Genomic DNA, 15229 nt, shown 5'->3' with positions numbered 1-15229 from the left:
TGAATAGTCTTCCATCCCTCTTCCTAACAGGGAGTCTTCTAGTTTGAGTGCAGGTTCATACATGCATCCAGCAACCACCCTATGAAGTGATGACTTGTATGTGTGACATCATACATCCAACTCCACATATGGAGATTCTACTCCCAGCCTGCAATTTTTTCCCCTATGGAGGCAGTTCACACATTCAGTTCCAAGTCACCCACCACCAGAATCCCGTGCGTGTCAACTCAGAAAATCTGACTCCCAATTTCACCCCAGGAACATCTCCTGCTATTTTCTCAATTAAAGGTAAAAAAGGCAAAGGACCCCTGGACGGTTAAGTCCAGTCAAACTTGACTATGGTGTATGGTGCTCAGCTCGCTTCAGGCTGAGGGAGCCAGCGTTTGTCCACAGACAGCTTTCTGGGTCATGTGGCCACCATGACTAAACTGCTTCTGGTGCAACGGACCACTGTGACGGAAACCAGAGCACATGGAAACGCCGTTTACCTTCCCGCCGTTTACCTTCCTGCCACCTATTTATCTACTTGGTGTGCTTTCGAAGTGCTAGGTTGGCAGGAGCTGAGACAGAGCAATGGGAGCTCACCCCATCATGCAAATTCTAACTGCCAACCTTCTAATCAGCAAGCCCAAGAGGCTCAGTGGTTTAGACCACAGCGTCACCTGTTTCCCTTTCTCAATTAAGCCCCAATATATACAAGAGATCGCCCCTTTCTGATTGTTGCTAGTTTCTCGCCAGGTTGGTTCTGATGAAGGAGAAGGTGGGGAGCACATGAGATTTATGTGTGAAACAAACTGTGTGCCTGTGGGAGAGATTATGTATATGTATGCGCTTTTTTATTTGGCCCACCAGGCACTTTAAAATGGGTAACACAACTCCCAGACCACAATGGGCTTTCCAGCTCTGCATTTCAGAAATGCTACGTTCTAGACTTACTTGTAATTCTATTTGGGAAGTGGGAGGGGAAACCACCCAGTTTACATAGAATTAATATGGTTCTGTTCAGTCACAGCGCACATGTTTATATTAAAGGCAAATGTTGGTGGCAAGCTGCATGGTTTGAGGTAAATTGAATGCCCAGGTTATTTTTAAAAAGAGAGAGCGTAGCTTTTCAAGTTTTCAAAGCTCTGACACAAAAGCTTTGCCTTTGATTTGGATGAATGGTCTGGAATTTCTAATTGTGCAAAGTTATTGCCGTTGGCTTCTCGGGGCATATATATACATAAAAACCCTGAAAGCAGCTGAGGTCAATAGCAGTCACTCATAACATAAGAATGCTGCCTAGGCAAGAGAAGTTTCTCACGAGAGCAGCGCCACTTTTCTCATCTGCAAAATCTTACAAAGGGGCCTAAGGCTAGAACTGAGATCTGCTGAGGACGTCAAAGGTCTTCCTGTGTGTTGGCACCAATTTCATTCATTAAAATGTCTGCACTGCATTTTCATCTTCTTAACAGATACTTTGGGGGCAGATGCCAAATGCTTACAGTATGAAAACAGATGCAAAAAAGAGAGAAAATACCACGATATGTTGGAAAAGTTGTATGAGTTAAAGATCAGTTAGAAAACATCTCATCGAGCATGACACCACCTACCCTGATAATCCACTTCTTCAGCTTAGCCAGACTCTGTTCTATGCAAGAAATCACTTAGAAACCATGCTCCCCAAACTTCTGATAAATGACAAATTTCCTCCTTCCATTAAAATTGGAGGGATGCTATGGACTTGCATCTGTTTGCTTTTAGGGCTATAGCTGGGATATAAATACAACAGATAAATGAAAGCACGTAATTAAGCGTATCGGCTTAAGAGTCAGTAGATTTAAATGAGGAATTTGAAATAAGAACCATGATGCAGAATCTATTTTGCAAGTTTGGGATATCTCAGTATGTTTATAGAATATTACTTTTCAGATTGCCTTCATTATACATTAACATTTCTGAAGGGAACCATTAACAGTGTGATCATGTGGTTTCCCCGCCTTTTTTTGGTTCACTGTTGTAAAAATTCATATCTTGTTTCCTGTCCCCCCTTTAGACTGATGTGGACAATGACCTGGTTGGGGATCAGTGTGACAACAATCAAGACATAGATGAAGATGGCCACCAGAATAACAAAGACAATTGTCCGTACATTTCCAATGCCAATCAGGCTGACCATGACAAAGATGGTAAAGGGGACGCTTGTGATTCTGATGATGACAACGACGGCATCCCAGACGACCGGGACAACTGCCGACTCACATTCAACCCTGACCAGAAGGATTCTGATGGTAAGACTATGGGCACTTTAAAGACATATACTGTGGCATATCCTTTTGTGGACTACAGTCACCTTCAGGCATACTGTACGATGGTGTGCTCCAGGGATGGAGAGCCTATTCCCCTCCAGATGTTGCTAGACCACAGCTCACATCATCTCTACCATGCTGGCTGAGGTTGTTGGGAATTGGAAGCCGACAACATCTAGAGGGCCAGAAGCCCACCTTTCCTGCTGCAGTCCATGAAAGCTTATGGCATGATAGATTTGTTAGTGCCATAGACTTAGGGGTTTCTTGAGTGAAGACTAAAGATGGTCCTCTCAATCCAAGCTGAGCCCAGCAGTAGATGATGTGGTGCCCTTGACCACTCTCCAGTTGAATCGTTGCTGCGTACTGGGACTAAGAGCAGGACAGGGGAGGTGGTGGCGAGGTTGGCCTAGTGAAAACATGCCAGCAGGAATGCCAGGTTGGCTCAGCCAGTGTATTTGCACAGTGTATTTGCCTTGCTCTCTCTCCATCTTTGTTTGCAGCAGTGACTCATCCACAGTGGAGATTAGCAGTGCAGCCCTACCATAGCATCTGCTACTGGCTCGGCTTATGTGTTGGAAAGCTGATGAAAATTTGACTTGTTTCTATCACTGATGAGTCTGTTCAGGCGTGTTCGCACCCAGCTGCATGCATGCCTGTAGTGTTGCATCCAGTTCTGAAAGTATTCCTAGGTCTGGAGAATTCACAGGTGGTCTCCTTTTAATGGTGCACTTCTTTTAAGCGCAAATGAGGCAGTATCTTGCTAGCTGAGAACTCTCCCAATATTTTGGCATTAGCAAGTTGATTTTGTAGGTGATCAAGCAGGAGGGCCATTGCTGCTTTGTTATGCTGAGAACATCCCTTTGTAGTAGAATCTGACAATAATGAAAAACATCCGTACAGGTTGTTTATGGGACATCTTCAGATGTCATCTAAAAGTCAAATAGTTATGCAAGAATATGTTCAGCTTCACTTAGCTCATCAAAGCTAAACCCAAACACATCCTTTTGCTGAAATCTTTATGAGGGTTTTCTGCCTGCAGTAATCTTACTAAATCGTTTTAATATATTTGAAAGTACCGGCAGTGCTTTGAAAACGAGTGAGCCAATCCATAAGCCAGCTGCCTCAAGGTCATCCAGTGACCTCATAGCTGAGTGGGGAATTTGAATCTGGCTCTTCCTGCTCCTTAGCAGACAGTACACAACACTGGCTCTTGGTTTAACACCACAGCTGATCCTGCCCGCTTACGTATCCTGCCCAGTTATGTCTCTAATCACACAGAGCAGGTGGAGCTTAGATTTCTCACCAGTTAGCTGTTCTATGACGGACACCCCACAGTGTCATTTGAATCTAGGGTCAAGAAATAAGGCAGAATTTTACTGTGTACTGAACAACCATTTTCCAGAGAGCAGACCTCCAAGCAGCCTGTGGTCATGGTTGGTGGGGCAGATGGTTTCTAAACCTTTTGATGAAAAAAACAGCCTTGTCAGCAATCAGCACCACAGGGAACTTAAGAAACATATGTGGTGAAAAATTAAAACCTCATTTGGACAAAGAAATTGCTTCTTTGATGTTGGCAAGAGAATAAAACTGGGAACACACACTTTCCCCCTTAAGTGTAAAGATAAACACGTTCAGGAGCATACAGCTGGTCAGAATTTGGAGTTCAACTTGGCAACCAGCCAGCCAGTCAGTCCGTGGAATGTGAAGCCATTTTCTCACAGAGATGAACTACAAAAAGCATCTGAGATGCTTGACTCTGTATTATTTTTTTTAAAAAAAACATTTTTGGCAGTTCCATAACAAAGTCTGTCCTTGAAGATTAGAATAGAAGATTGGAGTAGAGAGACAGTGTTCTAATGAAACATGCCTGCGAAACATGTGGTATGAGTCTCTACTGATAAGAGAAATGAATTCAGACAACAATAACTGAATCTGCATAAACACAATTGGCTAAGATTCTCATCATTCCCCCCACCCCAAACCCCCCCCCCCATGTTTAGTGTCCTCATGACTGGAGAGAAACACAGGAATTGTATTTCCTTATCAAAGAAATAAGTTTGGGGAAAATGCCATAGAATGTGTGCGTGCCATTAAAAGTGACTTGTGGAACAGGATTTGCATGTTGCCTGTGAACACAGAAAACATATTTGTGACATTTCAGTTTTGTTGTTTTGACATTTATTTGAATGTCTACTGTTCTTCAACCCAAATAACTTTTTAGCCCAAACCAGTATAAATATTACATTCTAGGACACACAGCTTGCAAAGTATTTACCACATTGCCAGCACCAGGGCTTCCTTATAACAGATTTTGTGGTTGCAGTCTCTGTTCACTTGAATGGCTCTTTTCTTAAATACCATATTAATCACTCAAGATTTCATTATAGCAACATTCCAAGTTTTAGGGTGTGTGTGTGTGTGATTATTTATCCCATAACTTATCACTGTTCTCCCTCTCCCTCTCCCTCTCCCTCTCCCTCTCCCTCCCTCCCTCCCTCCCTCTCACACACAGTCTCTCATAAATAAAGAGTAGCCAAGAGCTGTTTTAATATGATTTATTGTAATGCCTTCTTCACTCGTTTGCTACAGATGTGACAAAAGTACATGGTCACAATCTTAAGTATTCATGACAGAACATCGCTGAAGGCACCTGATGACATGGAGATAATATGGAATTTTAATATTCCAAAGCTCCTTTTTAATATTGTGGTTCTCCTGGCTTGTTAGGTTATATGGGAGTCATTTGTTTTTGTCAGCAAATGATTTCCCAGATGGCCTGGGCCTATTCCCAGATTTGCATGGTTCTGTCTGCACTGCAGTTCCCATCTTGCACAGAAGGCTGGAGTAGTCGCCCAACAAGGTCCCTTGCAACTACCACTGCACTATCCATTCCATTCCCCTAGAGTGGAAGATGGTAGCCCTTCTTCTCTTAAATTTGATTCTGTTATCTAGAGAAGGCTGCTTCCTTCCTTCCTTCCGAACATGGCTTTTTCCTACAGAATGAGAAATGTGTGAATATAACATGAAAACCGTTCAATGTTTTGTGTGCATTTTAGGTGACGGCCGAGGTGACATCTGCAAAGATGACTTTGACAATGACAAAGTCCCAGATATTTTTGATGTTTGTCCTGAAAATGATGCCATTAGTGAAACTGATTTCAGAAAGTTCCAGATGGTCCCACTGGATCCTAAAGGAACAGCTCAGATTGACCCAAATTGGGTTATTCGACATCAGGGCAAAGAACTGGTACAGACGGCTAACTCAGATCCTGGCATAGCTGTAGGTGAGTATGATTCGAATTAATCAATTGTAGTCTTCCTGTGAATGATATGAACAGAATTTCACCAAGAGGACAAAGTTTAGTGTTTCACAAGGGCTTCCATGAACCCAGTAGCTTTTTGGACTTCATTTTCTTGAAACAGACCCTCATGGCATATTATAAACTGCTTTTGAAACACATCTGCCTTGTGTGGTATTAGGGCTGTAGGTTAAACAGTGCAAATTCAGAACCTGACAGAATGCATGGAATTAGCCACATGGTTCTCCAAATTGTGCACAACTGTTAGCTAGAAATTAGATTGTCCAAGCTGCTGATCAGAAGAAGCTGAAATATTTGAGGCAGTTTATATGTTCAGTTTAAGACTCTCTTTCTAAACTTAACATTCTGAAATGGATTTGGAAAAGTTGGAAGCACAGATAACTTCTGAGGAATGTTTGGCAATTAAAAAAAGCTGCCCAATAACAAGTCAGCATTCATAGATGATTTACATTGGAATACACACACACACACACACACACACACACACTGTATAACTGGATGGAATGTATTTATCTTTCTGCATCGGGCTGTGGGACACAACCCATAATAGTGCCCTTGCATATGGTATACAAGCATTTCAAAAACATTCTGTAATTGTCACTTTTTTTCTTTTTAAATATTTTGAAGAACTGAACTGAAAAATGTGAAGGTGCTTCCTATATCAAGGTCCATGTGTGCATCAATAAATATGCCCATTTAAAAGTGATTTCATTATCAAGCAAGTATGAAATAACAGAAAGGGTAATAATTGATAAAGCCTAGAAACAAAAAACAAAAAACAAACAAAAACAAAAACAAAAACCAAACCCTGATAATATGATTGGGGAAAGAAGGACTGAACCAATCAAATAGCATCATAATCATAATAGAAAGCAATGGCAAGTGCCTGAAACTAAATGGATAATCTAGGATAAGCATGGCCAGACTTGGCCCTCCAGATGTTTTGGGACTACAACTCCCATCATCCCTAGCTAACAGGACCAGTGGTCAGGAATGATGGGAACTGTAGTCCCAAAACAGCTGGAAGGCTAAGTTTAGGCATGCCTGATCTAGGAAGATAGACTAAGTAGGATCATTCACTGCAAGGTCATTGGTATCGTTTCTGCCCAAATTCTCAGCAAGCTGCAATACCTTTGAGAACTGAACACCTACCATTTTCTACCCTCCTCCAGGTTATGATGAGTTCAGTTCTGTTGACTTCAGTGGTACATTCTATGTCAACACAGACCGGGATGATGACTATGCAGGGTTTGTCTTTGGCTACCAGTCCAGCAGTCGCTTCTATGTCCTGATGTGGAAACAAATTTCTCAGACATATTGGGAGGACAAGCCCACCAGAGCTTATGGTTACTCAGGGGTATCACTTAAAGTAGTGAACTCTACAACTGGCACTGGTGAACATTTGAGAAATGCCCTTTGGCATACAGGAAACACACCTGGACAGGTAAGAGATGTATGAGTCACATTCAGCAAAGTGTTCTTAGAATTGTCCCCTTCCATATACCATCTTGACATAGCATTGGAAACCATTGTTTTGGCCCTATCTTTCATTATATTGATCAACCAATGGCCAAGTTTTTATTTATTTCTTCTTAATTGGGTACTGTCTTGGAAACTTTTGGCCGGGATTAAACCTGCCCCAGTGAACCCAAGGAGCCTCCACCTCCAGGTTTGACTTCAATAGTGACCCTGTGTCCAGTTATTTTCTCCCGTATTAGTGAATTACTGTCCCTTGCTCTTTGCAGAAGAAAGTACTGTGCTTGGGAAGACTTTGGCCAAATGGGCTTCTCACATCTAACACTGAGCAGCCCGGTCACTCGGATGAGAGGGATCCCTTTGTATAGAAAGACAGGACATCTTTTACAGCTACCCAAAATATACTATACACTCTCTGCTCCCTGTCTAATCACATCAGCATTTAGCTGGGAAAGCTGCAAAATGAACATCTCATATTGACTGACCGAACTGGAGGGGGGCATAGAAACTATGGCGGCGCATATAAAATGTGGGTTGTGGTTTCTATCTAAAAGATAGAGTCTATAGGAATTGGATGTGCCTCACCTGTTAATGCAAATCACTTTAAAAAAAAAAACAAACTTCTTCCACAGGTGCGTACCTTGTGGCACGACCCCAAGAATATCGGCTGGAAAGATTACACTGCTTACAGGTGGCATTTGGTCCACAGGCCTAAGACGGGATTAATAAAGTATGACATTTTTTGTAATACACTGTATTGCTTTTCCATCTGATCATAAATGAGGTTTTATTTAGTGGTTTGTAACCAAACTCCAGCGCTGTCACTTCATTCATGGCAGACTTTCTGCACTGGAAGATTTGGGAGTGTTCCCCAGCTTTCCACCCCATCAGATGTGTTCAATTTCCTTTGAATGGCTCATATAAACATAGCCAATATTAGATAAAAAAAAACCTCCAATTTTTTGGACTGTTTTTCTGTACTAATCTGAATTTTGAAAAAAAAGAAAAATGTCAAAATGAAGCTAAAATGAAGATTGGGAGAACTGATTCCCCCCTTCTTAGAACTAAATGGAATTGAGGCTAAGGCAACTCTAAATGTTTTCGTAGACTTGTGATGTTAGCTCTGATTTGTCCATCTGAAGCCAGTCTTAACTTAAATGCAAACATGCAGCCATTTATTCACACAAAGTATTTCAGTGAAATACCCCATTCTCACATTTTTTTCCCCATGATAAAATGCGTGCAATTTCAGGACTCCCATGCAAATGTGACATTGTGTGAGAATGGTGCAGGTAATATGCCTATTCAGTAAATAAAACGGACATTCTTGTTATTGGTAAGCTCAGTTGCATGGGTCCTTTAGGCAAATTCAAGTTTTTAAGAAATAGTATATGGTTTAGGCCTTTGTGGTTTACAATATAAAAGCACAAAAATATATAACACAGTAACAAACAACAACTATAGCACCCGCCACAGTTTAAAAGGCCATATATTGTTTAATTAGCCAAACGCCGGAGAAGAGGAATGTTTTGCCTGGAATTTGTACATGTTGGGAGCTTTTTACATGGGGGGCATTCAAGCAGGTAATTTTCTCATTTCCCACTAGAGACCCCATGAGGGAGGGCTGTTCTTAAACTATATACTCCGTTCCATGTCCAATAAGAACAGGACACCTTTGCCCAGCAACACGGTGGCCCATAGATTGCAGCAAAAAACTTGGCAATATTTTGCCCAGTATCTTCTCTGTGCGATGGGCTCATGGGAAAAAAGCTATCCCATGAACCCTTGCTGCAGAGGGGTGGGAAAGCCTATATAAGGCTGCTTCCCCTGGAGCTCACAGCCATTTTGCTTTGAGAGCTTCCTATCCGCCCACCCTCATGTTAGAGCCTTCACTGAGCAATTTTGGGTCGCTGGTTGAGAGGGCCGGAAATGAATTCCCCGCACCCCTCTCAACCTGATTGGCACTTGGTTGGTTTTTTTTCCGCCTTTCCCTCAGTGAAATTATGGTCTTCCTTGTTAGGTGGAAGAACTTGGTTTGAGTGCAGAAATGGCATTGGTCAGGATCAACATAGTATATGGGGGGGCCCCATAAAGGGCCTGTGGGGAGGACTGACCGTGACAAACCTAAGCGTGGGTTTGGTATCTGCCTGGTTGGAATCTGCACCCTGGTACCCCAGTGAGACCTCGCTTGCTTGACTTGCACCGTGGCAAGGTTCAACCCTGGCCAACTCCCATGGTACAGGTTTGGAGTGATCCAAACCCAGTGGATCCATTCCATCAACATGGGGCTTGTGGAATGATGATGTGATCCTGGGACCCAATGCCATGCCAACCCTTTGCCCCGCCTGCTGTTCTCAATTAAAGATTTGGCCTGATTTTATCCCATCACGATTGTACCGTCTGGTTGTTTTGCTGCTCTCATGGGTTACTGCCTGCCTGGGCAACCACATAAAAAAAATATGGCTCTGGTTAAATATCTTGGCACCTTAAAAGAACCCGTAGGGCACATATGGATGATATCAGTGGCTGTTAGCTATTGTGGTCTGCGGTTGAAGTTGGGTACCTAAGTAGATTGGTCTAGCCCAATATGACTGTTGTAGTTCTGGGTGAATATGTAGCCATACAGCACACTAGCCTACTTCCTGGATTTAGCTATATTGTTTGAGGATAAAAGAGAATATTTTTAGCTGGTTGTAAGATATAACTTATTGTGCATATAACCGCATAAGGATACAGCAGAAACTCAACTTCTCCAGGTTATAGCTTGATCATCATTCACACACAGCCAGATGCAAGGCTTCCATCTGTTCTTGGCACCGCTGAACAGTTGCTAATCCAGAACCTTTAAAATTGTAACATTTGTTAATTCATGTAGGTTTTGCGCTCTAATTTGACTCTTAAGAATAATTGAGCATTTTTCAGAAGTCAGATGCACACCAGATGCATTCTGATGTGCATCCAATCTCCATGAGTCACACAGCACCCAGAATACACAAGTATGGACAACCAGTTCCCAAGAAAATTTGTCATCCCTATGACCTTTTGGAGTTAGTGAAACTTAAGTTAATCATGGCTGTCTTTTAATGTGGCTTAAGCATGGTAACATTCTCTGGGTTGGTGTTAAAGTCTGTCGTGGTGTAACCATTCTCTGGCAGGAATATATATATATATATATATATATATATATATATATATATATATATATATAGAGTTTCTCTCACATTAAATTAGCCCTTCTTCGACAGCTATATTTTCCCATGCTCCCACATCTAGAAAGCAGTGCCGCAAACAAATCCTAATAATTATGTTCTCAACAAAACCTAGGGCTTTGAAATAGAACACGTATACCATTTATTTCATTGCATAAGCCAACCATTAACTGTCTGAGGTTAGCGGGTATGTTTCTTTCTGAAAACAAGCTAATGTATTATGGAATATTTAGCAATTTCAGCTGAAATGCACAATAACATCTGCTGTCAGAGATCACACAGTGCACAACGTGACCTCAAGACTATGGAGATGTTTCTTCAATTTATGTGCATGACAATAATAATAATAATAATAATAATAATAATAATAATAATAATAATAATAATGATGATGATGTTGGAAGCCACTCTGAGCAGCTTCCAACAGAATATGCATCTTACCCCTCCTCAGTTTAGATTCACCTCATTGGACTTGGCTGGCCTAAATCAGAACTGGGAAATCTTTTTCAGATGTGTCCATAAAATTACTTTTGTGAGACATGTTTGAGCAGACTGTGTGTTAGATAGGTAGAAGTTGTATACTCTAGAAACCTGGGTGTGAATCTGATGTCACTTTGTTTTCCTTATAAGAGCTTTTACTGCAGCTAGAAAGATAGTGTATCATTTCAAGAACTGTGTCTAATCTAGACTTTGTTCCACTTTCAAAGGGTTTTAGTGTACGAAGGGAAGCAGGTCATGGCAGACTCTGGACCAATCTATGACAAAACCTATGCTGGTGGGCGATTAGGTCTTTTTGTCTTTTCACAAGAGATGGTATACTTCTCTGACCTCAAGTATGAATGCAAAGGTAAGTTAATGCATCCATCATCGTAATGGTAATAACTACTTTAGTGTTTGCAGGGGCGTTTGCAGACTTTTTCAATGGACTGGAGGGACCATGGACCTGATCCAGCAGGGTCTTCTTATGTTTTTATGGCTCATTCAAACTTGCAAGTCATCTGATTTTGCAGTATCAAGTTTGGCCATGTATTTGTGAAGCAACCCTCTGAGTGCCTTTGATTAAACAATCTTATATATATGTACTGGTATCTACATTATGGATGAAAATGAATTCAGTGGGACAACCTTCTTAATAGCAAACATGTGTATAATAGAAATTAATAGCAATTGTGTGTATCTAGCTTGAGGCTAGAGCAAGCATAATCAGTGCTTTTTTTTCCCTTTAAAAATGGTTAGGGGTACTCTCATTTTCCTACTCATATCGAAATACTGCCCCTCAATGAGGCCAAACTTGGATTCACAAAATGTTTAGGGGTATGCGTACCCCTGCATCCCCCCAAAAAAGCACTGAGCATAATTAATTGTCATAATCAGAGCCAGATTCCATGCAATAGGTAACCTGACTTGCATGTGCCACTCCGCATATGTGAGGTCCCGTCCCCCGCAAAGACGATCTATGACACAAGGCTAAGCATTTCCCCTGACCATCAATTAACCTAGGTATCCTCAACCTTTTCAGACCCACGACCCACCTTTAACCCAAATAGGCATTTGGGGACCAATTTCTCAATCCTTTACTATGTATTTGCATGGTGGTAGTGCTCTTGTCGTGATCACCTTGGGTCAGTCTGTGACCCGAGACCAGCAAGTCAACCATATAATCTGTAGGAAGCAATAAGGTCCGAAGGACTGAAGTAACACAAGCAGCAAGAGACAATGTAGTGGTGTGAGCAGAGTCTCAGACTTGGGAGTCTTGGGTTCAAATTTCAGTACAGTCATTAATTTGGATGGCCCTTGGGCAAGTCACTATCTCTTAGCTCAATTTACACCACAGTATTGTTGTAAGAATAATGAGACAATGCTGTGCAGGCTGCAGGCTGGGATAAATAACAGCCCATTGGAACCCATTGGTTTTTACCAGATTTTTACTGTGCATATTTATTACATTATAATAGTTTGCTTTTCGAAAGGTGGGAAAAAAGCATTCTCAAAATAAGTTTTAAATGTCCAAACACAAGTAACTCCCCCACCCCCATGTTTACTGCAATGCAATCCAAATGTGGGGATTGTACTTAGCAATTGCTTCTTTCTGTTGCAGATGCCTGAGGTAAAGCTGCTGCAAAACCAGCAAAGTACTGTAGACGCCGTTCAACTAGACACCTCTGTTCATCCTGGTACTCCAAACCCCTCACTTATTTTTCAGCTCTGGCATGTTCCTCTGATCTTGTGCCTCCCTGCAGCCAGGAGAGATCCCTCCAATTCTGCACCCCAGTGCCTTCTAAGAGCTTGGACTGACAGGGCCTAAATGTGACCATCAAACCCACCACGGAAGCAAAAATAGACTGACGTATAGAGTGAAAACTTGGCAGACACATTTGTTCAGTCATTTGTTTAGGGTTGTTTTTTTTTTAAATGACGTTTACATATAAAGTGTAATTACTTAATGTATTTATATGGATATAGATGTGGAAGAATGTGAGGGGGGGTATTCTTACATCAAGACGGAGGAAGTGGCTCTAAGTAAGACCACTTCTTCAGCCCACATTACTTGCTCAGATCAGGGCTGGGCCTTGGTGACACAAAATCTGGGAGATATACCGTAGTTCAGCAAAGCTGAGAAGGACCAAACCCTAAATATCCTACTCATTTAAGAAGCCATGGAAAACTAAGGCAATGGCCACACAAGAAGATGGCTCAACAAACTTCAAATGTTACTATGCTTGAAGTTTAAAATAATGACAAATACTAGCACGTGATCAGGCTGAAGAGAGAACGACGACAGCTTAACATCCAACAGGGCTCTTTAGATCTTGTATCCAATTTTGTTTCAAAGAAGTGAATTTGGAATTATTCTCCTGGGGGCATGCAAATTAAAATGCCAGTTATTTCAGGGTTGTTCATTCAAGGTATGTGGATATCAGGGAATCTTGATACCTCATGAGCAGGAGTTGGCAGGCATCTAGTATCCTACTCACATATAATTTTGTGGGGAGTGGAGCAGGGAAGCTGCATCAACAACCCAACACTATTTTTTAAAAAATTGCATATGTCTCCAAAGTAATACTTCTAGTGGAAGTGCTGCAGCTCAGAGGTAAAGCATGTGTGTTACATGCAAAAGATTCCAGGTTCATGCCCCAGCATCTTTGGGTAGGACATCTGAGTCACTGGTGAGCAACCCACCAGTGTAGACAGTACGGATGTAGATGGACCAATGGTCTGATTTAGTATAAGGCATCTTCATATGCTACACTCTGGAGGAAACTGGCATTATATGAAGCTCAGCATCCTATACTCTGGAGCTGTTCTTGCGACTTTAATTAGGACTGCCCTGTAATAAATTGGGTGTGTGTGTGTTGTGAATGTGTGTGTCGTGAATTCTTCTCTTCTCATGAGGTGGCCAAAGTACTGGAGTTGAGGCTCCAGTACTTTGGCCACCTCATGAGAAGAGAAGAATCCCTAGAAAAGACCCTGATGTTGGGAAAGATGGAGGGCACAAGGAGAAGGGGACGACAGAGGATGAGATGGTTGGACAGTGTTCTTGAAGCTACTAACATGAGTTTGGCCAAACTGCGAGAGGCAGTGAAGGATAGGTGTGCCTGGCGTGCTCTGGTCCATGGGGTCACGAAGAGTCGGACACGACTGAACGACTGAACAACAACAGTGTCGTGAATGTCAGCCAAAGCTTGTAGGTGCTCCTTTTTATAAAATGGGTTCAACTACTTGATGACCCCTTTCCCATATGAATTCACCCTTTGCCTCAAAGACACACTCAGCATATCAATGTATACCATGCAGTATACCAAGAATGGTTGTATGGGAGGATGCCTGGTGCTTGGCCACTGTGTTTAGAGACATTTTATCCATGAGTGCTCTTTGGGAGCCCTGGAGATGCATCCTAGTAGTCACAGTCAGAGCAGACATTCTGAAATTAATAGATGGACATGACTAATTCATTGTAGTGGGTCTACTCTGAGTAAAACTTAGTTGTTTATAACCCAGAGGGTAGAAAGTGTAGCTGTCAAATAAAGCGTGTAATCAGCCCTTTGAATTTTGTCTAGGAAGATGAGAACTTGAATGTGCACTAATTGACCTGATGAACAGCAGCGTGCCTAAGGCGTCCCATGAAAATAGTTCCTGGCCAGGTGAAACATTTTTCCTGGCGCTGTCGCGGCAAGCACTTTGAAATCCCGAACTTTGATCTGGGTTTCTGATAAGGTGGCAATGCTACCATTAACAAAATCTGGTAACATATTACGGTTCCAGTTATAAGGACGTCGGTGCTATTTGTTTATTGCTATGTGCAGCTACATTCTCCAGTAATTTATTTGAAAGCATGCCATAGAGCACATTAGCCATGGAAGAACTCACAGAAGAGATGACTACATAATGCCTTTAATGCTCCAACCGGTGAATATAATCTTAAATTGCTCTGAATGGCCAAATAATTAAGTAGCCACCGAGACCTTCTAAGTGGAACCTTGATATTTACTATTGCCCACCATTTTTGTATTTTATTTTATTTTTTACTTATGTCTGCTGTATATAGGACTTTTAAGGAAAAGAATGCTGAAGGTATGTCAGCCTTTATCCTAACCAGATACAACAGTTATTCCATTATACAATAGTATGCACATATTTAACACTCTTCTTTGTTATTTTAAGTTGAATGAACTTTGCCCATGAGGTAAACTTGCTGGTGTGGTTTTGTTCGTGGGTGAGCATTACTGAGAGAAGAGAACAATGGCCTTGTTGCTGAGTCCTCTCTGCACTCTGCTGCGTGCGTCTCTCTGGATTGAAGAGAGCGCATGCACTCATGAGGGCTGTGCGCATGTGCAGCTGTGTAAAATAATCTAGAAACCCGCCAACCAGCTGTTGGGCTGGAGTCAGGAAGGGGCAGAATCCATTCACTGTCACAAACAGCTGCCATGTGGGAATC

The 15229-nt window shown here is 41.9% G+C and overlaps 1 protein-coding gene across 1 annotated transcript in view; it reads left to right on the top strand.

Annotated features, from left to right (window-relative positions):
• THBS2 (thrombospondin 2) overlaps nucleotides 1-13659 on the top strand; it is a 45822-nt gene extending 32163 nt beyond the window's left edge. Inside the window, exons 17-22 of the mRNA XM_033144217.1 lie at nucleotides 2036-2270; nucleotides 5345-5572; nucleotides 6781-7052; nucleotides 7717-7814; nucleotides 11001-11140; nucleotides 12392-13659. Of these exons, the coding sequence (XP_033000108.1) occupies nucleotides 2036-2270; nucleotides 5345-5572; nucleotides 6781-7052; nucleotides 7717-7814; nucleotides 11001-11140; nucleotides 12392-12399 (981 nt within the window). The 3' untranslated portion in view covers nucleotides 12400-13659. The remainder of the gene's footprint in view (nucleotides 1-2035; nucleotides 2271-5344; nucleotides 5573-6780; nucleotides 7053-7716; nucleotides 7815-11000; nucleotides 11141-12391) is intronic.
• The last annotated feature ends 1570 nt before the right edge of the window (nucleotides 13660-15229 follow it).

Source organism: Lacerta agilis, chromosome 3 (genome assembly GCF_009819535.1).
Source record: "Lacerta agilis isolate rLacAgi1 chromosome 3, rLacAgi1.pri, whole genome shotgun sequence".
Classification (NCBI taxonomy): domain Eukaryota; kingdom Metazoa; phylum Chordata; class Lepidosauria; order Squamata; family Lacertidae; genus Lacerta; species Lacerta agilis.
Note: the sequence above shows the minus strand (reverse complement) of the source record. Positions and strands in the feature narration are given on the sequence as shown.